Source organism: Lactuca saligna, chromosome 6, assembly GCF_052625555.1.
Source record: "Lactuca saligna cultivar CGN05327 chromosome 6, ASM5262555v1, whole genome shotgun sequence".
Taxonomy (NCBI): Eukaryota; Viridiplantae; Streptophyta; class Magnoliopsida; order Asterales; family Asteraceae; genus Lactuca; species Lactuca saligna.
Window position 1 is genome coordinate 11,297,586 of NC_136422.1, and position 23,111 is coordinate 11,320,696.

General features: G+C 36.2%; 3 protein-coding genes across 3 annotated transcripts; 2 read left to right on the plus strand and 1 right to left on the minus strand.

Moving 5' to 3' along the window:
• The first annotated feature begins 248 nt into the window (after positions 1-248).
• Positions 249-2,561, plus strand: LOC145002217 (GDSL esterase/lipase At4g10955-like). Its single transcript, XM_078961513.1, has 3 exons — positions 249-474; positions 1,137-1,238; positions 1,363-2,561. The coding sequence occupies exons 1-3, from the start codon at positions 464-466 to the stop codon at positions 2,321-2,323; spliced, it is 1,074 nt and encodes a 357-aa protein (XP_078817639.1). The 5' UTR covers positions 249-463; the 3' UTR covers positions 2,324-2,561.
• A 1,942-nt stretch (positions 2,562-4,503) lies between these two features.
• On the minus strand, positions 4,504-7,123 carry LOC145001748 (phosphatidylinositol 4-kinase gamma 2-like). Its single transcript, XM_078961096.1, has 2 exons — positions 5,209-7,123; positions 4,504-5,060 (listed from the first exon to the last, which is right to left on the minus strand). The coding sequence occupies exons 1-2, from the start codon at positions 6,451-6,453 to the stop codon at positions 4,674-4,676; spliced, it is 1,632 nt and encodes a 543-aa protein (XP_078817222.1). The 5' UTR covers positions 6,454-7,123; the 3' UTR covers positions 4,504-4,673.
• A 12,706-nt stretch (positions 7,124-19,829) lies between these two features.
• LOC145001664 (GDSL esterase/lipase 7-like) lies at positions 19,830-21,890 on the plus strand. Its single transcript, XM_078961017.1, has 5 exons — positions 19,830-20,383; positions 20,533-20,660; positions 20,771-21,010; positions 21,095-21,350; positions 21,463-21,890. Exons 1-5 carry the CDS (start codon positions 19,867-19,869, stop codon positions 21,681-21,683), a joined length of 1,362 nt encoding a protein of 453 aa, XP_078817143.1. The 5' UTR covers positions 19,830-19,866; the 3' UTR covers positions 21,684-21,890.
• The last annotated feature ends 1,221 nt before the right edge of the window (positions 21,891-23,111 follow it).

Consider the following 23,111-nt stretch of genomic DNA (forward strand, 5'->3'; position numbering starts at 1 on the left):
TTTGTAAATTATTAAACATGTAATATTTAACAAAATATATTAATTAAAAAAAACAACTCGTATATTATATGAGTAGTATATATATATTATTGAGGAAAATGTAAAAAAGGGAAGGTTGTAATGGATTTAAACCAAAAAATTATAAAACTTATTAGCCTTTATGAAATTAACCTAAAATGTCACTATCCCTAACGATGTAAATTAAATATATGTGTGTTAATTATTGTCATTCAAAAAATAGAGTACTTATGAACCCGCACGCCATTCTTTGCGGGAAGGAAGTTACAGGTAACAGGCCACTCGACACCCATACAAACCGATTCAAAACGACGTCTATCTCCATCATCCTTTTTCATCGCTCGGAAATCGATTGGCATATTGAAATTTGAAATCGATTCAAACGGATCTTATTTCATCAAAGTAATCACAGAAGTTTTTTGCAACTTCCTCGCAGATCTTCCTCATGAGTCTTAGGTACATTTTGTTTGACTTTATCTATTATACATAGAAAGACGGTAATTTTTATTTCGTTTAATCTCGATTCGATTCCTTTTCCATTTTCCTTAAACCTAATTACTGCATTGTCCTTGGGTTTTGATGAGATCACATGAATTTATTGTGTTTTTTTCAATGTTGGGGTTTTCAAACGGAAGTTGATGTGAAATGAACAAATTTGTAAACGATCTCAGTTTTCACAGACGTTACAACTTCGGAATAGAATTTTTAATTGTTTGATCTAGGTTATATTCACAATTCACTATTATTGTAATTAAACAGAAACGTGTTTGATGAAACATATTTGTAAAAAATACTCCGATGATCCTAAAGTGGTTTCAATTTGGGGAAAATAAATTTCTACTTGGATGATTGGATCCAATCACTCTTGATCTTCTATCTACTCACTAATGGTTGTCTTCCTCTTTCATTGATGCTTGAATGCACCAGTGAATCATGCATTACAACCCTTGATGCATACCTTTATAGGCTGCTGCTTTGTTCTTCATTTAAGTACAGAGGACCAGATACTTCATTACTAATTCCCAGATTTTGAATTCGATTTCAGAGAAAATGCATTTTATGCAATGATTTAATTTGATTCAACAGATGCTTAATTGTTTTCTTCGTTTCTAACTCAGTAAAATTGAGAACCAAGGTTCCACCACAACGAACTTCGATGCTATTTCAGATAGAGAAATTTTCGAGCTTTCAGGTCCCTTACACCTCACTACCATTGACTGGTAACTTTTACCTTTCTTTTCTTAATTCTTGCTTTTGGTGGGACACAAAATTACAATTTTTCCCCACACTACTCCTGTTCAAACACAGTATAACCTGTTCTGATGTGATGTGATGTCATGTCAGGACTAATCCAGATCACCGAAGATCTGTTGCAGCATGTTTAGTTCAAGGCGTGTATATCATAGAACGAGACCGCCAGGAAAACCGCCAGCCGCCACTAGCACCGCCATGGTGGCAGTTTTTCAACTTTGACTTACACAGTCAACTCATTGACGATGCTGACTCATGCATCTTCGGTGCTATCTACAAATTCAAAAATCCAATTTCAGAATCAACCCCATCTTACATCATCGCGTTTCGTGGCACATTAACAAAAGGCAACTCCTTTTCACGAGACTTAGAACTGGACATCCACATCATTAAAAACGGATTACATCAAACATCAAGATTCGAAATCGCCATGCAAGCAGTTAAAAACATTGTATCCGGTCAAACATCAAAGTCAAACATATGGTTGACCGGTCATTCATTAGGATCCGCCATGGCTTTGCTAGCGGGAAAGAAAATGGCAAAATCCGGGATCTTGCTTGATTCGTATCTTTTCAATCCACCATTCTTTTCGGCCCCAATTGAGAATATTAAAGATCAAAATCTGAAACATGGGATTCGGATTGCTAGCAGTTTCTTGACAGCTGGACTTGCTGTTGCTGCACAGATCAGAAACGCGAATCAACAAAGAAACAGTAATCCGCCAGAAGATTCGTTTCTTGCATTGGCTGGGTGGGTCCCGTGTTTGTTTGTGAATCCAGGTGATCATATTTGTTCAGAGTATATTGGGTATTTTGAACATAGGAAAAAGATGGAGGAGATAGGAGCTGGTGGGATTGAAAAGCTGGCAACTCAGCATTCTATTTCTGGTGCTTTTTTGAATGCGATTGGGAAAGAGTCTCATGAACCACTTCATCTTCTTCCTTCAGCCAATCTCACCATTAATTTGACTCCTGCTGTTGATTTCAAGGAAGCTCATGGGATTCATCAATGGTGGATAAGTAATCAGAAGCTGGAGACTAGAGTCTACAGTTGAGTATCTATCGTCTTAAAAATGGTGTTTTTTTATCATTATTATTTTTTTTACCTATTTATTAGGTCGAACATGTTGGCTTTTGTTTATATAATCTTGATTGACCAGGTTTTTAGATTTGAACACAAAATTCACTTAGAAATTCAATATCACACATTATGATGTAAAGCAATATGCTTGGTATCCCTTATATTCTTTTTGTAAGTTGAGCGATATGAGAATACGAACATTTGTGTTGGCATTCTGTCATGTATCGATGGAATCATAGTCATTTAAAATTTTGAGCAGCTTAAAAATATTTGAAATTTGAGGTCTTGTACGATTTTATTCATAGGAAGGGATGGATGCCAATAGTGATGTGAGAACCAAATTGAGGCGAGCTGAAAAAGTTGAACTCTATAGACAATTAATGCCAGATTACTTAGGAGTGGGTCCTAAAAAGTGAGTGCTGATGTGGTGTGATTGTCACAAGAGTCTGCACACGCAATGTGAAAATATGGTTACAAGTATATTAGGGAGTGTTTGTCTCCATACTGTTTGCACCACTCGAGGAAGTTGGAAATTTTTTTCTTAAGTGAGTAGTTAAAAGTTTCCAATGTGAGTTGTAGGTCTTGAAATTGGAAAGTTTGCGGGAATCATGTTATCTTTATTGTTAGAAAATCGGGGTGTTCAGAATACTTGGAAAACTGAGAATCGTAATTACACACATTGAGATTAAAGTATTTCGATGTTACTCTCGAAATCTTTAGATCGGATAAAACTTAGTGTATATCAAGATTGGAGAATGAAAGGATGATATGATCTTGTGATGTACAGAAAAAAAAAAAAAAAAAAAAAAAAAAAAAAAACCGTGAATTACCAATATTAGAAGATAATAGGGGTGACAATTGATGACACGAAACGAAATTGGGATGAAACTGAAATCGAATTTGTGTTCGTGTCAAATGTAAAAAAACACGGCCTCGTGTCGTGTTTGTGTTCAAAATTCAACACAAAAGTAGCATTTTTCTGTCGTGTTTTTTGTATTTGTCGTGTTATGAATGATTAAATATTAATTAAATAAACTAATTCTTAATTTTTGTTATCTTTGTCATATATGGTTGTGTTTGTTGTTTTTAATTGGTTTGTTTACGTGTTAGTTAAAAAAACATGATATCATATCGTGTTAAACTAAAACTTGACAAGATTGCCCGATTTGCCACCCCTAGGAGATAACTCATTTGTCTGAAAACTACCTTGTCTACAAATTGCCAAAAAACCACCATCTCAAACTGTCGCTAAAACTGGTATAAGATTAGGGTAGAAAATTGGGTTATTTTTCTCATATTCGGATTTTAATGCATTTTCCACAAAGCAATATTAACCCCAAATAGAAAAAAATTCATTGCCCCTCGGGGCCCGTCAGTGGTTGCCAACCCCTAGGACCCCACTATCAAGGGTGTTGCCACTGGACCCCGTCGATTTAGGGGCTAAATATCAGTGTACTTTGAATCTTGAATACATTCAAATAAATGTGCACGTTTAGTATTCGGCAAGATTGCATCAATCATCAAATTAATCTCATTACACTTAAATAATATTATTGATACAAATCACCAACATTTATGTAGGAAGGCTTAAACGTTCAAAACTTTATGAATACCTATCACATAAGCCTTATGTGTTTGCTGTGGACTTTGGATCGTTAATAGTACATGTCTATTGTACTATTGATGTTTATATTTAGTTCATAACATATGTCATTCAAACGGATATATTGCATAAACCGAAATAACTAACTCATAGGTACCGAATATGGAATACCGGTAATGGAAGCAGTACCATTTCCCATCAGTACCGATTTTTTAAGAACACCAGCCAGGGATGTTTGAAGCTTTGTAACTCAGCCAAAACTTATCCAATTAAGTTGATTCTGGAGCTAAATTGTATAAAATAAAAACTGCACAAACTTGAAATGCTGAAAAAACAGCAATATACTACCCTGTTTAGGGCACTATAACTAAGCGAATAATCATCTAAATAAGTTGATTATTCTAGCCAAAACAGAAAAGAATAAGCTCAAAAAAATTCTGCTCATTCACTTATCAAGAATAGTTCGGTACACAATAAGCTTTAGTTCATTTGAAATATTGACTCATGTTGGAACTTTTACAATAACATTGTTGAATGTAACAAACATTAAATTAATCTAAAAGCGAAAAGTTTATTTATATAACCTTAGAATTCTGTATTTAGATAGAGTTGATACTTGTTAAAAATGTCATCACTCTTGGACGACAAAGTTAGTCATCCACACATTTACATCGCGTACATAATAATATACATATACAAACTACACAAACCCCTTAAGACCTCACATAAACATCTCTGAAACCTTATTCAGCTCAAAATCCAGGAGGTTCCAAACGGTTTTAAGGAAGTCGGCTTCGTTCGTTCCAGGGAATGTCATCTTGTGAGCTTTCTGAACAATTTTCTCAATTACAGATTCCTTGTTTAGTGTTTCTCTACATAGAATCCGCCCTATCGCGTAAGGACACAATCCTCTACCCGCACCTTCTTTCAGAAGCATGGTGGAGATGCGTAGGGTGCGTGCACACTCGTGTGATAGGTCCCACCCATTTGAGCTCAAGAGGGCTAGATCTTGCACTGCATCTAGTGATTTTATGTACTCTAGGGTTTCATTTGAGAATGCTTCCCGCGCTTGTGGCCAATAGAGCCAATCAAACGTGCAATCTTCAAACTGAAAAAAAGTATAAATGACACCTAAATCACAATGTCCACAAAGGTGGGCCCCACAATCAACATGGTAGGTAAAGTGCATTGGTTATCAATTTAGTTCAGTCCAGTCCTGTCCTGTCTCGTCTCTAGTCTCTGATAATGATACTTACGTTTTCGGGTAAGCAGTAGCCATGATCGATCGGAATAAGAACAACACGGTCACCTTCACGGTTCAATAAAATGTTTCCCGCATGTCTATCGGCATTAGCGGTTCGTATATCAAACACTGCAATCTTATGAACCTCCTCCACCGGAAAATCCCGAGGACCCATATCCTCACAACTTCCACAATTTTTCATAAACATTTGTAAAGATCCAACCTTAACGTTTTTCGCTCCACCATCATAACCCTCCGGATGATTAAATTCTCCGTTTAAGCACTTTGCCATCACTGTCGGAGGTACACCTGCAAAACCGCTCCTCCTAGGGTGGTGGTCCAGTATGTACGCCGCCACCTCCCGCAAAGCGCCTTCACCAACTTTCGTGCCACTTTTCAACCCTTCACCATTAGAGGTCACAGGTAGCCCTTGAGGGTTATTAATCGCCATTGGTTCTTCATCTATCGGCTTGAAAACAGCGACGTATCTGTTCCCGGATGGATGTTGCATAAAGTAAGTCCCTCCGGTGCCTTCTGATGATCTGATTGGTTTTTTCCCTTTCTGAAGTCCTTCGGTTGCAGAATCTATCATATTAGATATATCGGGGGATAATTTTGAATCGGGATTCACGATAATTGGTTGTAATGGTGAATCAATATCTGGTGGTTTCTTGGGATTCGTTTTCTGCTCGTCTTTCTCGTGATTTCTTTCGGGTGAAGATGATTTTTGCACAACTAAATGAATCACAGCATCGTGATTCTTACAGATATCATCAATCAGCTTGTGATCATCGAGCTTCTCACCGTTACAAAGAATCTTCAAGTCTTCGCCATTAATGAATCCAATTTCTTTAGCTTTTTCTTCCACCAATTGTTTTAAGTACTTCACATTTCTAAATCTATCAACCTCAAACTCGAATGCTTTCCCAATAGCGGTTTCAACGGTTATCACAAGCAGATCAGAAACCCTAAGAATCAGATGAAGAACATCACCGCTTGAAACACCGTAATCTTTTAGGAGAGAATTGTTTCGTGATAATTCTCTCCCTCCAAAAACTAGCTTCTGTTTCTTCACTATAAACCCTTTACATGTTTGAATCCTTAGTTTGACTGTGGCAATGGAATCGGATTCCATAATTCGCATCGGAATCACAGAACCTGCAACTGTCAAGTAAATCACGATGGATTCACTGCTCCGGGAACAAACGGAGCCGGATCTTTTGTGAATTGGACTCAAAGCAACGTCAGCAACTGACATTGTATGAATTTCACCCGCTTCTACCTTCTTACTATCTTTTTTTTAAATAATTTTAATCAATAATATTTAACATATAATATTTACACAATCAAAATGGAGTTCGATGATTTTCAGATCTCCAAACGATCGATACGTAATATACAATATATATACAAGAAAAAATGAATAAAAAAAAAAAGTTTAGGTAAACGATGATTGTCAATTTCTGTATTCAGAAACACAAAAGAGCAAAACCCTAATGCCCTTTCGACAGAAAGACCCCAATGGATAACCTCAAATCAAAGGGCTCTTTTCCAATAGCTCGAAATTGGAGCTTTGAATCTTGAAACGATTGGGGTAAATATTATAGATTCAACAGTGAAAATCGAGGAAAACAGAGAGGATTAGGGAAACAATGGGGGATAGTGAAATTTTGAGGGTGTTTCTGAAGGAGGAAACCTTTTTCCAACTGTGTGGATTCTTACCTGATTTGGAAAGAATCAAAAGCCCATTTGAAAAAATCGCTGATCTTATATTGATCAAGAGGATGGATTGACGATGAATATTTCAGATTTTGTAAAAATGGTTACCGAAAATAGAAATGTGGGTCTCAATTTGGTCCGATCTTGTCGTCGGTCTTATGATTCCGGTTAGGGCAGAGAGCACGAGATTGTAGCCGTTGAATTCGGGTTTTGTCTTGACCTCAAATGCTATTTTATTATTTTTTATTTCTTTTAATTTTTGGAACGGCCTCAAATGCTAATTTTTTATACAACCTAGATTTTTCGTTTTGCGTGATTTTTCGTTAGATCGGACTGGAATTGAAAATTTATACTAAAAGGAACTCATATTCAAATTTCATGGAAAGAGACGTCTATAATAGAATTAACTTTAACATCTTACGTATGAACCATAAATTTTTTTCCTACAAACCATAAAATTAAGAATAAAATATCTTAATTAGAAAAAAAAAAATTGATTACGTACAACTAAAGACATAATATCACAAAGAGATTATTATAAGTATGTTTTTGCCTAATTCAAGATATATTTTTGTGAAATGTTAATGTTTTACCAGACTTCTTGCAACTTATGATGCTCGATTTTAACTTGAATAGATGGATTTTTAAAAATCAACTATATAATAAAACTAATGAGGTTAGATCAGGATCATAGTGTGATCGAGATCGTTTTTGATTTGTAAGATCGTAAAATTGTAAAATCTTAAGACTAAAATCGAGATTTTTAACCGTAAAAATGTTTTTTAAAGATGTCAAACCCTTTATACTTAATTTCACAAAGGAGTCCTAAAAAAAACTATATATATATATATATATATATATATATATATATATATATATATATATATATATATATATATATATATATATAAACAATTAATTTAAAATATTTACATTTATCTTATTAGTAAAATTTTATTTTTATTATTTTGATTATATTTTTAATAAATCAATTATTTTTCTGTTTTTTTATCAAGTTTTTTAAAAATATTTTTACAGTTATTTTTTATTGAAATAAGTTTGATTTAAGAAAAACAATAAGATCTTATATAGACGAATTTAAAACCAAATGTTTAAAAGATCGAATTGTCAAAATCCCTAAATGGTTCCCATGCACTGGTTTTCGGTTTTCAAATTGATTTTCTTAGTTTTCGTTAATCAAACTAGTAAATTTTATGTATTCGATTCGGTTTGGTTTCGTTTCTTCTTAGAAATGTTAATTTTTAAAAGAAATGCAAAACGATATATTGAACACAAAAAACATATGTAAAAAATTTGAAACGTTATAGAACTTTATAGAAAGCTTGAAAACAAACAAGTAAAACAATTAATTAAAACATTAAAAAAAATAAGGAAAAGATAATACAACAATTAGAAAGATTAAAACGATTTCAAAATATACAAACTTGTTTATATATATATATATATATATATATATATATATATATATATATATATATATATATATATATATATATATATATATAAAGAAAGAAAAATAAAAGGAAAAAAGAAATAAAAGAATGACAAATAAAAGACCTTTGATTTGACGATTCCTAAAACTCCCCACTCAAAACCTTTTAGGGTTTTCTTAGTAGCATCCATTTGGTAAAATAATTTATTGGTTTTTTAAAAAATCAATAAGTTAAAAAAAAATATTTGATAAGGATCTTTTTAAACAAAAAAAATGATTTTTTTTTTCAAAAAACCAAGAATACTTGGTTTTCCCAACAGGTCAATAAAGAGTTTCAAATGAACTCTCAAACATACTCTTATTGTAACGTTCTAAAATTTAAAACCAAAAAAATTTCATTTCATAATAATAAAATCATTAACCAAAACTGTAACATCTCGTTTAAAATAGAATGATTAAATAATAAACTCGGAACCCCGAAAAGTAATTTTATTATTATTTTATATTATTATAACCCAAAATCAAATAATAATTAGCGGGACGTCGGTTTTGGGAAGCCAAATGACAAGATTTGAATATTCGGGGGTTAAAAGTGTAAATTCTAGACCTGAGTTGAAAAGAATTTGTCATCGAGGGGCCATATAGTAACAATTGGATTTAAATTGAAATGATTTGAAGGGTTAGGGGCTGGTTGGTAATTTCGGGACTTGATTTGTAAGGATTTTCAGAAGGAGGGTTAAATGGTAAATTAAGGATTTATTTTGAAAGAAATGGAGGAAAGAGGGATTGATATTGTCAATATGGATCAAAGTTTGATAGGGACGGGATATATGAACCCGTGTCCCCGGTAGCCCTAACCCAAATCACGACTATGTAGTCGCTACCCTCTCTACCATTGACCTCCAGCCGCCACTTCCATTGCTGCCATGTCCGGTCGCCTTCTTGCCAACTAGTGTCGCCGATCGAAGCCAACCATCGGTACAGGCACGACAGCGACGAAGACCATACAACACCGTTGCTGTCGAGTCGAACTCCGGTGGAGGCACATCCTTCATTCCCCACTGCAGCAGCCTTCTTCTACGACTTCTGCCACCGATGTGGAGATCCCAAACCACGGAGCTTATCACATCACGTTTATCCTCCTACAGGGAAATGAAGTTGCGGTTGTTCTCACCATTTTCTTGCATTGTTGCATTACTACTGTCGTTGTGCTACCTCCGATGAGATCGTGGTAGCTACATGTGCTTCTTCTCTTTCTTCTGTTGTTACGGTGAACCGCTATCAAACATCGCTAATTGTCGTTGGTGCTGCTGTCCCCGTCCTTGTACGCCGTCGTAAGGTGGGTGATTGTGTGCGTTTGTCCGAACAAGAGATGGATGTGTGTGTTGTCGCTATTGTGAGTCAGTATGCGGGTGTATGTCCTTGTTTGGTCAGAAAAAACCCGAGACAATCCACCATGGCCACCAACCATGGTGGTTGCCGTCGTCAGCAGCTGTTGTGTCGCCGTCAACACCACTGTTAGCCTCCTTCTTGTGTCACTACCACCGCCATACGCCACCAGGTGGGTGGCTGGGCTTATTTAGCAAACATAAGACTTGTGTGTGCATCTGTTTATTATAGTGAAGCGGTGTTAGGTGTTTATTTGGCGGGAAAAGCCACCACCACTATCACCGTGAGGTGGTGATTGCCACCATCTACCACCATTGACCACCATAAGGATGGATGTGTGTGTGTGTTTATTTAGTTTGTGTGTGTTAATTGGGAATTTCATTGTAAAAATTGTAACCGTGTCGGAATAATGAAAAAGAACTCCTAACCACTACCATGAGGTGGTGGCTGCCGCGCTCTTGTCGCCACCAGCCGCCGTGTTGGGTGGCGATGTGCCTTGCTGTGTTTTCACTCATTTGGGATGATTGGACAGAATGGGCCCAACGAAACCCTAGTGGGCCCAATGAAACCCTAATAGGCACAATGAATCCCTAATTGAGCTAAAAGCCCAACCATTTGATTAATGGGCTAGTATTGGGTTGGAAAACCCTAATTAGGGTTTGGAAAACCCTAATGGCATAAAAATCTAATTTTTCGGAATTGATCGGGACACACACGGAAATTATTTAATAAACTTAAAATATTAACTAATAATCATTGGCAAATTAACCTAAGGCAATATTGGACTTAATGGATTAAGTAAGAAACATTTAACCCTAATCGTCATTTCATGTGAAAACCCTAATTTCACTTGGGCCTTGAGTTGGGATTTTCTATTGGACTTTAGTGATTGGGCTATTGATGGGCTATCCAAGAACAAGTAATTGGACTAAAATAACTGGATGAGTTTTAGGGTAAGGCCCATGTGAAGGACTTGGCCCCAATTTGGAAAATTGGGCCATAGGTGGGCCATAACTGGGCTTTGATGATTATGTGATATTGGGCCATGGGAATACCAAGAGTTTGGACTAGAATAAATGAATGGGCCTTAAGGAAAGACCATGTAGAGGTCTGGGCCTAATTTGGAAAATTGGGCCATATGTTGGGCCTTGGCCCATTATTTGACTATTGGCCCTTTAGAGTGTAGTTGGACCTTGGGCTTGGAATCCAATTATTAATTGAGTATTGTTTGATGTTGGCAGTTTGGGAATCTGTCAACCAGCAGCTGCAATTTCTTCCGCGGGACTTCAGCAGTGCCAGGTGAGTTTATACTCACTATATCAATAGGATCTAAGGCACCAAGGCCGACCCTTTATGGATTTGTATCCGGATTATAGCATGATATGTTTATTGATTACATCTTGGTAGTTAGGATGGTGATATGCTTATGTTTAGTGACCTGGTTAGGTCGGTGTCTAGGTTATAGGATGATGTTATATTAGTGACCGGTTAGGTTTGTATCCTGGTTATTGGGATGTTGCTATGATTAGTGATTTGTTAGATTGGTTTGACTGTTACATGATATGAGCTAGCGTATGATATTTATGTGCACATGTTTGTTTTATTGGGGTTGGGTTGAGGCGGTCATGCTTTGTGCTGTAGGCCAACATACCCGGCGAGCGGTCTGGATAGACTGTACGCCCTGCGAAGCGGTCCAGTCATGCTGAAGGCTTCGGAGTAGTCCAGATAGGTTGTAGACCCTGCGAGACGGTCCAGTCAGGCTGAAGGCTCATTATGCATATTGTTCTGTATTTTTTATATGATATGGTTATATTTGTATGGTGTTGGTATATTGGGAAAACTCACTAAGCTTCGGGCTTACAGTTGTTGATTTTGTTTCATGTACTTCTAATGATTGTGGGAAGGTGAATGCGTGATCGTGCACCTCCTCATATTTTCATGATTGATTCTAGAGATACTCTGATGCTTAAACTATTTTGAAAACAAATTGTAATAACTTAATGATTTTTAAATGTTTTAAAATGTTTAAACTGGCTTGAATTTTTATGGGTGTTACAAAAACATGTTCATAAACCCATAAAGGAAAATTAGATTATAATAATCAAATTATCTCAATACATAAGAGTCAAATAAAACGGAATCATGGTGTGTGCAAAACAATAATCCCAGGCTCTTCCCCTTCGATCCGGAAGTACCTAAAACATAAACTGAAAACCATAAGCACGGAGCTTAAAGGGTGTTTGGCTAAGTTTATTTAAGCTCATTTTTTTAACTTATTACCAGTTCCATACCGGTATAAGTTAAAAAGAGTGTTTGGATAGAAATAATTTATCAAGGTATCATACCGGAAATAAGTCAAAATTTATAAGTAACTCTCTCCTAACTTATTAGTTTATAAGTTATAAGCTATAAGTTGAAGAGTGCTTATGAAAAGTCATAAGCTTAGCCAAACACCCCCTCAGTGAGTTCCCCAAAATACCTCGTACCAAACATATCAAACATACAATAGGCATGTCCCACAATCATTGGGCCCCGCTCGGAACATATCTGTTTGTACCATGTGATGGGCCCCGCCCAACTCACTCATCAGATGCGCTTGGCATCAGGCCCCGTCCGACATACATACAACACATACACACATGCAAAATCTTATAGACAACTAGCATATAGATAATCATAATCCATGGGTCGACATTGGTGCCTTCGACCCACTAAACGCTGGGAGGAGACTCACCTCAAACTGCTGAAACAACCAGATAAATGCTCGGATTGCTAATATGAGAAAATCTCCACACTAAATTTCATCAAATAATACCCTAATTAATAATTAGGTCATAAACCATAGGGTAAAAGACTATTTTACATTTTCCTTATTGAGCCCAACTAGCTTGGCCTAATAACCCTATAGTGGCCCAAGACCCACAAATAGCCTAACTCACAACCTAAGTTCCAACTATGGCCCAACAGCCACAAGGCCCAAAATCTAGCTAAGGCCCAAAGCTCAAAAGAAGTCCAAGTCTAAAAGGGCCCAAAACCAATGAAAGTCCACTGCATGGCTACACCCCGTGTACTCGACGTTGACCAAGAATCAAGCTGCTGACCCAATACAGTGCAGTGTACTAAGGAGTACACCCAACGTACTGGCCAGAGTCCCAAAGGCTAATCAAGGGCCTTAATCCCTTAATCCCTTAACGTCCAAACCTCATATCTACGTCATTTCAAGGTCCTAACACGTAAAATTGGCAACTTTATAGTTGTGCATGACTTAATGGGACCCAATACTCATTTTTAACCATTAAGACCCACAATAAGAACAATAACTCATGCATGGTCCAAAATAACACATCAAGATAGCATTTTTATGCAAGAGGAACATCAGAGAGGCTAAAATCTAGCATTCCTAGCTCCTAGGGTGACTCAAACCCACAATGAGGACTCATGGGACCATAAAGCGCACAAATAATGCTCTAAACTAAATCTATCATAAAGAGCCATTAAGTTAAGAGATTTATACCTCCAAAAGCTTCCTAAGTTGGTGATGATTCTAGATCTACAAGCTTCAACTACACCAATGCAACCTCCAAGAGCTCCTATTCTTTCAAGATTATCAAAAACACTCTCGAATGTCACTTCCAAGATCAAAAAACCCAAAAGGCAATAAGGGTTTCGTTCTTAGGGTTTGGAGTGGTGGAGGTTGGTCATAAGAAGGTCCATGAGTGTCTTAAGGTGTTTAAATAGGGTACAAACCCTAAAAATTAGGGTTTGCCCCTGCTGGTTATACTCCCGCATACGTGGGTGCATTTGCAATCCTGATATCGAGCCTGTACACCCAACGTACTCCTAGCGTATGCCTTGTGTACTCGGCTAGGGGACCAAAATACTGAAATTTTTTAAGGTTAAGGGCTAAAAGGAAAATACCTAGAATGCAAATGTTACACATAGAACGTAGAAATGTATGGATTGAGCCAAATATCTAGAAATTTAAGTGTGAGAGTGTTAGTGTAACTAAGGACTAAGGATGACTGATGGAACTGATTCGTACGTAACAATTTTTCTTCATATATAACAATTTATGCTTTAAAATGTTATATTGTATAATCCTATAAAACATAAATTGTTGTGTATAGATAAATATTATGTAACATCCCAAAAATTACGACCAAAAATTTCATTTTAGACAATTATAAAACCATTTGTCTGAAAACAACAATAGTATCCACTCATATCAAATCCAAAGTATCAATAGTAAAAACATGTCATGATAAAACAATATCAGAGTAACAATCTCAAAGATCTACAGTGCGGAAAATGTAGTGTGATGCGCTGCGATCATGTTGGCTCCTTTCCCTTAGAAGAGGAAGTACCTGAAACCAAAACTGAAAACCGTAAGTACAAAGCTTAGTGAGTTTCCCCATCATACCACATAATCACATACTAACAGGCATATCTGGGTGCCTGACCTACCCTGTCAGGCATATCTGGGTGCCCAACCTACCATATCAAGCATATTTGGGTGCTCGACCTACCCTATCAAGCATACATGGGTGCTCGACCTACCCTGTTAGACATATCTGGGTGTCCGACCTACCCTCCGGTGTATCTCAACCGGTTACGGGGACAATTTCACCCCTACCACTACCATATAATACATAGCATAAGCATACTGTCAGGCATATCTTGGTGCCCAACTTACTCTGTCGATCCTAACCGATAACGGGGTCTATCTCACCCCTCCTACGACTATCACATAATATCATAACATACTAGCACATAACACATAACAGATAGTGGCATACCAGACAATTATCACAAATATAATCATCTCAACTAAAATTAACTACTAGTGGGTTGGCCTTGATGCCTTCGACCCACTTCTATTGGAAGGTAACTCACCTTAAATGCTGTGAAGTAGCTAAATTGTCCTCGGCTCTAAAATCCGCCCCACTCAAACTCCTACACACAAATATTTCCTTTAGTTACCCTTTCATGCTCGTAACCCCTTAAGGGTCAAATTTGGTTAGAGTCAAAGTCAAGGTCAACAACCTGGTCAAAGTCAACCTCTTGGTCAAAGTCAACGTTCCAAGTTGACTCAGCTTGCCGAGTTAACCCATTAACTCGTCGAGTTCCATAAATCATAAAACTCTGAAACCGCGATCCAACTCGTCGAGTTCCTCCTATCCAAAGAATCGAGACTTTCCTATTCTACTCATCGAGTCATCCTTAAAGTTGTCGAGTTTTTTCCTTTACAGAACCAGGACATTTCGACCCAACTCGTCGAGTTCCTCTATGTACTCGATGAGTTATTTAGTCTGTTAAGCCATCTTAATAGATTAACCTCCTATCATTCTGATCTAGGCTCCATACTTCATCCATATACGAAAAATGTTATTTTAAGGGTAAAGTTTCGAATTTTACCTGTTAATAGCCTCCCTTAATGGGTTTAGCTGAAACCCTGATTCTTTAAGATTTAGATCTTGATCCAAAATCCATATATACTTCAAAGTAAGGCATACAAACTGAGATCTAGACCCTAGACATACTTAAACACGTAAAGTCTCTATCTTTGTCTCTGTGCATGGCCTTTTGGGGATTAAAAGGCCAAAATGACATCCCAGGGTTTGTATGACGGTTCAATGGCCATAAGGTTTGCACCTTTATGACATACAAGCCCTTTAAGGTCCTAGATTTGGAAGTATACCCACTTGGGACGTCCATTTCCTAAAACCTAACATTCTTGGACCTAAAACCCTATAAAAGTGAAATGAAGAGATCTAAGAAATCATTAAGCAAGTTTGAGACTTGCTTACCCGAAAATGCTGCAAATGAAGTGAAGTTTCTGGATCTACTCTCTTCTTCTTAAGTCCTCAAACTTCGTCTTCTTCCACAAGTTTCAAATTCAAAAGTTTTCTCTAAAAAATGACTCACAAGCTCACATAAGGCACTAGGGTTTCATGGCTATGGTTTTGGGACTTGGAGGCTGTAAATTAGGTGCAACATCCATAAAAATCAAGCTAAATTTAACATTTTTAAAACATTTTCAAAACCAACAATTATTACAAAATATGTTTCCAAAATAGTATAATGTAAGAGTATCCCAAAATCAATCATAAAAATCATAAAATATGAGGAGCGATATGATCACGCCTTCGCCTTCTTGCGATCATCAGAGGTACCTGAAATAATAATCGGTAAATGTAAGCTCGAAGGCTCAGTGAGTTACCCCCAAAATACCAACATCATAAAACATATCAATAACATATAAGCAAACAACATGCATAGTGAGCCTTCAGCCAGAATGGACCACCTCGTAGGCCTTCAGACTATATGGACCGCTTTCCGAGCCTTCGATACGTTTGGACCGCCTCGTAGGGCCTACAACCTATCCAAACCGCTCATCGGGCCTTCGGCCTAACTAAACCCCTTTGTAGGGACTTTAGTTTATCCGGACCGCCCTGGGTATGTTGGCCTTCAGTACAAAGCATGACCGCCTCAACCCAACCCCTAATCAAACAAACATATGCACATAAATATCATACGCTAGCATATATAATAGTCAAATCGATCTAACAAATCACTAATCATAGCAACATCTTATAACCAGGATACATACCTAACCGGTCACTACCATATCATCATCCTATATACCAGGATATCGACCTAACCAGGTCACTAAGCATATCACCATCCTAACTACCATAATGGAAATTAAAAAGCATATCATGCTATAACCCGGATACAAATCCGTAGAGGGCCGACATTTGTGCCTTCAACCCTGTTAGTATAGTGATGACAACTCACCTCGCAAGTAGTGCTGAAATGAATTGAAAGTCTCCAACCGATGTCTTACTGAAAATCCTGAACTATCCAAATGATAAACACTAGGTCAATACATGGGATGTCAATCTTGACTAAGGATCCACATAATCCATTTTGTCATTTCTCTTTAATGGGCCAAGGCCTAAATGCCAAATACATGATCTTAAAAGCCCATATATCTAAAGCCCATTAATGGCCCAATTTTCCCTAATTGGGCCTAACTTCCTAACTGGGCCTTAATCTAAGATCCATTATCAAAACTGGACCAAACCCAATTATTTTGAGAGTCCAACAAGGCCCAAGTCTAGTTAGTCCAAAGGTGGCCCAACTCCGAAGCCCAATTCGTCAAAAGTCCAACAGAGGGCGTATGTGGGGCGTACTCCTTTGGTACGCTGGGCGTACTTCCATTTTGTGTTGACCACCATCGGGGTGGTTGACTAAGTACGCTGGGCGTACAGAAACTACATGGGACGTACACGTGTTTTACCAAAACTCTAATAAGTGCTTAATGACTTAAACACTTAAACCTAAACTTTAGATCCATTGACCAAATATGCCTAAGAATCATAAAGTCTCGAACTTTAACACTTTGGACGTCCAGAAAGTTCTTAATACATGGTCTTAATCGATTAAGACCTTCCTACTCCATGCATGAGACACATTTAGCTATTGGGACATCATTTTTATCACTTAGGACCTCTTGAAGGGTATGAAAGGATAGCTTATCTCGTCCAAATCACATCATGCACCAACTTGGGACTTTTTGGGATAAGAATGGTTCTATAAAGCTAACATGTCAAGATCTATATCATACAAGAATAAAGTTTGAAACTTTTTACCTTCTGGAGCTTCTAGGGTACAAAGCAACTTTAGATCCACAATCTTGTCCTCCTTCTCCAACTTCTTGATGCAACACTTTCTTCTGCAACTACTCAAAACACACTCTATAAGCTCACACACTCAAGAAAGGGATTAGGGTTTAGGGAAAACGGCTCAAAACCGAGGAGGCTGAGGTAAGGAAGGGTTATGAGCTCATAAGGATGTTTATATAGCACTCAAACCCTAAATATTAGGGTTTGTATCTGACGTGAGTACGCTTAGCATACACAAGTGTACGCCCAGCGTACTAGGACGCGTTTGGTACGCTTAGCGTACTAGTCTTGTTCTCAAAGTTGCAACTTTAGCCCTTAGGCTTCTCATGGGTCGACTCTTCTAACCCCAAGGACTACAAATGACAAAATAATAATAGAATAGAGGATTCGGAAATACCTGTAAAATCTCGGGATGTTACATGAGGCCAACCTTTGGAGGTTAAGGTGTTTAAATGGGTGTAAAACCCTGAAATTAGGGTTTCTCTCTGCTAGCCCTACTCGTCGAGTTGAGACTCTCAAATCGTCGGGTAGACTTTACATTCCGCGTCCAATTTCCATTCATACTCGACGAGTTTGGGGCCTCCTACTCGACGAGTTTGGGGCCTCCAACTCATCGAGTTCCATACAAAAGTGAATAAATTTTGATTTAAAATACATACCAGGAACCGGACGTTACAAATTGTTTTATACAAATAACTTCCCTTAACATTGTGTGCCTTAAGCATCCCTTTGTTACAAACCAATTCCATATAGTTTAAACAAATTAAGTGATAATAATAATGGGCTGAAAGGATCAATGTTGTTTTTTATATATGTTTATTGAAAACTATAGAAGTCGCAAGGGTGTAGGTTTTAGGGTTTTCTAGTCGATGAGGTTCATAAGATAGCCGTGTTTGATATAACAACCACTAATGTGAATGGAAATGCCAACAACATTTTAAAAAACATGAAGGTGACCATGGTTTTCTCTTCCACATCGAACTTACTATTATTTGCTCGAGAACATGTAAGGGGATATATTAAGGTTATGGTGGAAAACTGGATTCTTTATGGATCGTGTGTGTTCACTTTCCGAACTGATATTTCCACCATATGCATGAGTTATAAGAAATCCATTCTAGGATAATCCAAAAGGAAACTTATGTATCTAGGCATAAAAACACATTTCAAATCGTCAAAGAGTTATGAGTTCGTTTGGAAGAAAGAGAGCTTGAAAAGGGTTCTATCTACCACCAGGGGCTCTACCCATTGGACCCCGCTAGGAGCACTCCCCCTAGGACACTGCAAGGGGGTACACCCCTCTTGACCTCCACCATTATGTTGTACCGACTTATAATTCGATCTTGTATATGCATACACTCCAAATTCGCCATAACATATAATATAGAGTACAAACGATAAACCATTTAGCTCACATGTTAGTTCCAATTACACAAAATATAATGTGACACTAAAACCATCAACAAAACACAAAAACACATGGAACAAAGTTCTTCATTATTCATTCTCTAGTTTAACAAATCATATGTCACCATGGCCTTTTGGTAGTGAGGTGACATTATCATTTAGTTATCAATTTAAAGTGAGAAACCTACCGATTTAACTAAGTTATGTTATATGCATTGTATAATCTATATAAATCACTAATATTATTATGTTTTTGTGTATATTGAAAAGGAAAAATGATTGAAATAATTCCTCTTCATTTTTTTTTTTCATTTTCTTCCTTTTTAGAATGCAACTCTGATTCTTTTTTCTTGCATTTTCTTTTTCGAATTTTGGTCTAAACATAATAACATATACATTAGTTAAAGTAAACAAAGGGGGTGTTATGCGGTTAGGTTTAAGTGGTTTTAGTTTGCTATTTGGTTTAATAAGTTTTTTAACATTTCAAAATTAATTATAAAACAAACTGTATAAGGTTCAACTTGATTGGTTTTTGGTAATTCGGTTTGATAAATCTTAAGAAAACCAAATAACATTTTTGTTTTGGATAAACTTAGAGCGGAATAAACTAAAATGCACATCAATTATAACATTAGTTAAAAGTACATCACGATCATTAAAAATTTTGCAACATAAATTCTACATTTGTTTTTACAACTTTTCTTGTATTTTACATTAGACAACTTGCAAAATCAACTCCATACTCATTTTCACATCTTATTTTTTTGTTATAAGTAACCTTAAACATTTGCAAAATAAATTTCATAGATAAAGAAATAAAATTTAAAAAATATTAATCTTATTGGAGTTTTGCTTATAGTTGGGGCTAATAATATGTCCAATATTTAATTAGGCCCGGTTAGGGACAAAGCCCATAATCTCATAACCTGTATCATCATTCATCATCTACCTCAACATTCAGACTATTGCTAACTTGAAACTACTTTTTACCCGCCAATTTCCTGTACGCACATCAATGGCTTCCTTCACACTTCGAATCTTGCAATTCTTGATCTTCGCTGGTGCCATCTTCTTTCATTTCGATTTAGTAATGGCTCTTCAGCTCAATCAAGTCTCTCGTTTTAGCCCTTTACAACCTCCAATTACATCGCCGGTTAATTCTATTTCTCCTGCTCCACCACCACAATCGACAGTGCCACCGTCATCTCTATCACCCTATCTACCATCGGATTCACAGCCGGCAACTGCATCACCTCCACACCCATCGCCTTCAAACCCACCACCTCCTTCTCCATCGCCTCCATACTCGCCACCTCCACCTCCACCGCCTCCATCTCCATCACCACCGTCTACGCCGCCTGCTTCCCCAGTTAGGGCGCTATTCGTTCTTGGGGACTCTTCTGTTGACTGTGGAACCAACAATTTCTTGGGAACATTTGCTCGTGCAGATCGTCTTCCTTATGGACGCGATTTTGATACACATCAACCCACCGGACGATTCTGCAACGGAAGAATCCCTGTGGATTTTCTTGGTAAGCAACTGTTTTCTTACATCCATTTCTTTATTTTCTTATTGTTACAATCTAGTTGCATTCTAGGTGTTCAACCAAACGTCTAGGCATTTTCAAACATATATTCTGATTTCCCATTTCTTTTCAACTTTTTTGATCATGCTCATCAGCACTGCGTCTAGGGCTTCCTTTTGTTCCAAGCTATCTAGGTCAAGCCGGATCTATTGAAGATATGATCCATGGTGTCAATTATGCATCTGCTGGTGCTGGGATCATCTTCTCCAGTGGATCAGAATTGGTAGGTTTAATTTATGAACCAAATTTATATTTTTCCCGATTCTGTAAATGGGTTATAATATGTAATATGATATACACATTCATGAGAGTCAAACTATCTACATTTTGCAGGGTCAACACGTATCATTCGGCCAACAAATTCAACAGACTATAGACACCTTTCAACTTTTCATAACACAAATGGGCGAACAAACAGCTGCTGATTTCATCTCAAACTCCATAATCTATATTTCAATTGGAACTAATGATTACATACATTACTATCTTCCTAACGTGTCCGATGTACAATCCAAGTATGTATCATGGAAATTTAACCAGTTTTTAGCCTACTCCATGAAGGAGGAGATAAAGGTGTAACAAAAAAAAAAGCCTTGATCTTTTTACATTCTTGATATCTTTTTGTGAGTCCCATTTGATTTTGTATTTGTGATGCAGAATTTGTACAATGCTAATGTGAGAAAAGTGGTGGTGATGGGATTAGCGCCTATTGGTTGTGCACCTTATTATTTGTGGCAATATGGGAGTGAAGATGGAGATTGTATCAAGGTGATAAACAACATGATAATGGAATTTAACTTTGTTATGAGATTTACAATATCAGAGCTTCGTAAAGAACTCACGGATGCCAACATTATCTTTTGTGACGCATATCAAGGGTCCATGGATATAATAAAGAATTTTGATCAATATGGTAAGAATAAAACCCTTGTTTTCTTCTTACAGTGGCAATGTGGGCCAGCTTAGCTTAGGATTTTTTTTTTTTTAGAAAGTAGTGATTTGACAATTTGTTTTATTTGTTGAAGGATTTAGTGTGACAAATGAAGCTTGTTGCGGCGTGGGGCCATACAATGGTTGGATGATGTGCATGGGCCCTGAAATGGCTTGCGAGAATGCTTCTAGTCATCTTTGGTGGGACCAATTTCATCCAACGGCTGCAGTGAATGAGATTTTGGCGGATAATGTGTGGTCTGGATTGCACACACCCATGTGCTATCCAATGAACATGGAGGACATGGTGAAATAATATGTGGTTTTTGGTGTTGCTGATTCTTTGATACTCAATCAAGTTGTATTCATTCAGGAAATTATCTAGTCTCGTGGTGTCTTTGGTTGGAAAGTATGGATAATAGAGAATTGTATATATGCATATGAATTACTAACTGTGAAAGAGGAACCAGGAATTGTATGACGACTTAAAAAAATTAGAATGTACTCCAAAATGATTATTGATTGATATGGTTTTATCTTACGAAAAAAAATATAAAGTATATTTAATGTGTTATCGGATTGAATCCATTATCCATTTGACATAAGGGTTGTTTGCTGATATGGGTTTGGTAATGAACATATATATGATTTGTTGAAGGTTGTCTTAGAGCATCTTCGATCCTAATTCAAACTCAATTTTTTATTCTATTATAGAGTTAACCCCATCGATTTCCAACTTTATCGAAATAACGAAATAGTAATTCTCCAAATAAAAATACAGAGTTTTATTATTCATTTCTTCAAAATGGAGTTTAATTTTCACTTATCGATTTTAGCCTCTCACATTTTAGGTTTATCAATTTCTACTTTGTTTTAATTAACTATAATTTAAATGATATTTATTAATCATAAATATAAAATTTATTGTTTATGTATTGAGTTTATATAAAATTTAATAAATAAATCAAAAAACTAATAAGTTGAAATGTACTTTTGACAATATTTATAAGTTAAAAAAAATACTAGAAATATATTTTCTATAGTAAAAATGGAATAAGATCATAAATGAAATAGTATTTTTATTCATTTTTAAAGTAAAAAATTGCGGTATGTTAAAATCGTCTTAATAGTTAAGAGTACGATTACATAAACTAAACTCATTTGACCAAAACAACTGACAAGTTATAAAAAATTGACAACATAAATTATATATATATATATATATATATATATATATATATATATATATATATATATATATATATATATATATATATATATATATATATATATATATATATATATATATATATATATATATATATATATATATATAGGGATATATACAGTAAAGTCCCAATATTTTCATCGATTTGACAAGAAAGTCCTAAACTTTATTTTTTTGACAGTAAAGTCCAAATTACCGGCACTTTTTGACATTTTTACCCTTTTTTCCCGGTTAGCAGGTAATTAGGACTTTTTTGTCAACAAAATAAAGTTTAGGACTTTCTTGTCAAATCGTCAATTAGGACTTTACTGTCAAAAAAATAAAGTTTATGACTTTTTTGTCAAATCGTTGAAAATATTAGGACTTTAGTGTATATATGTTTTTTTTGGTTAGAAATTTAAAGGTATGATACTCTTTAAGCATAAGAGTTATTGAAACATTCTCTAATCAGTTAGATCCTATTGAAATCTTTTACGTTTGCTTCTTGTTAAATCGTTTTTTTAATCTCAACAAACC

Coding starts and splice junctions, on each gene's coding strand:
- LOC145002217 (XM_078961513.1), top strand. Junction 1,239..1,362: donor CACCTCACTACCATTGACTG/GTAACTTTTACC, acceptor ATGTCATGTCAG/GACTAATCCAGATCACCGAA.
- LOC145001664 (XM_078961017.1), top strand. CDS start 19,867: ATGGCTTCCTTCACACTTCGAATCTTGCAATTCTTGATCTTCGCTGGT. Junction 20,384..20,532: donor AATCCCTGTGGATTTTCTTG/GTAAGCAACTGT, acceptor CATGCTCATCAG/CACTGCGTCTAGGGCTTCCT. Junction 20,661..20,770: donor TCTCCAGTGGATCAGAATTG/GTAGGTTTAATT, acceptor TACATTTTGCAG/GGTCAACACGTATCATTCGG.
- LOC145001748 (XM_078961096.1), bottom strand. CDS start 6,453: ATGTCAGTTGCTGACGTTGCTTTGAGTCCAATTCACAAAAGATCCGGC. Junction 5,061..5,208: donor GCTACTGCTTACCCGAAAAC/GTAAGTATCATT, acceptor ACTTTTTTTCAG/TTTGAAGATTGCACGTTTGA.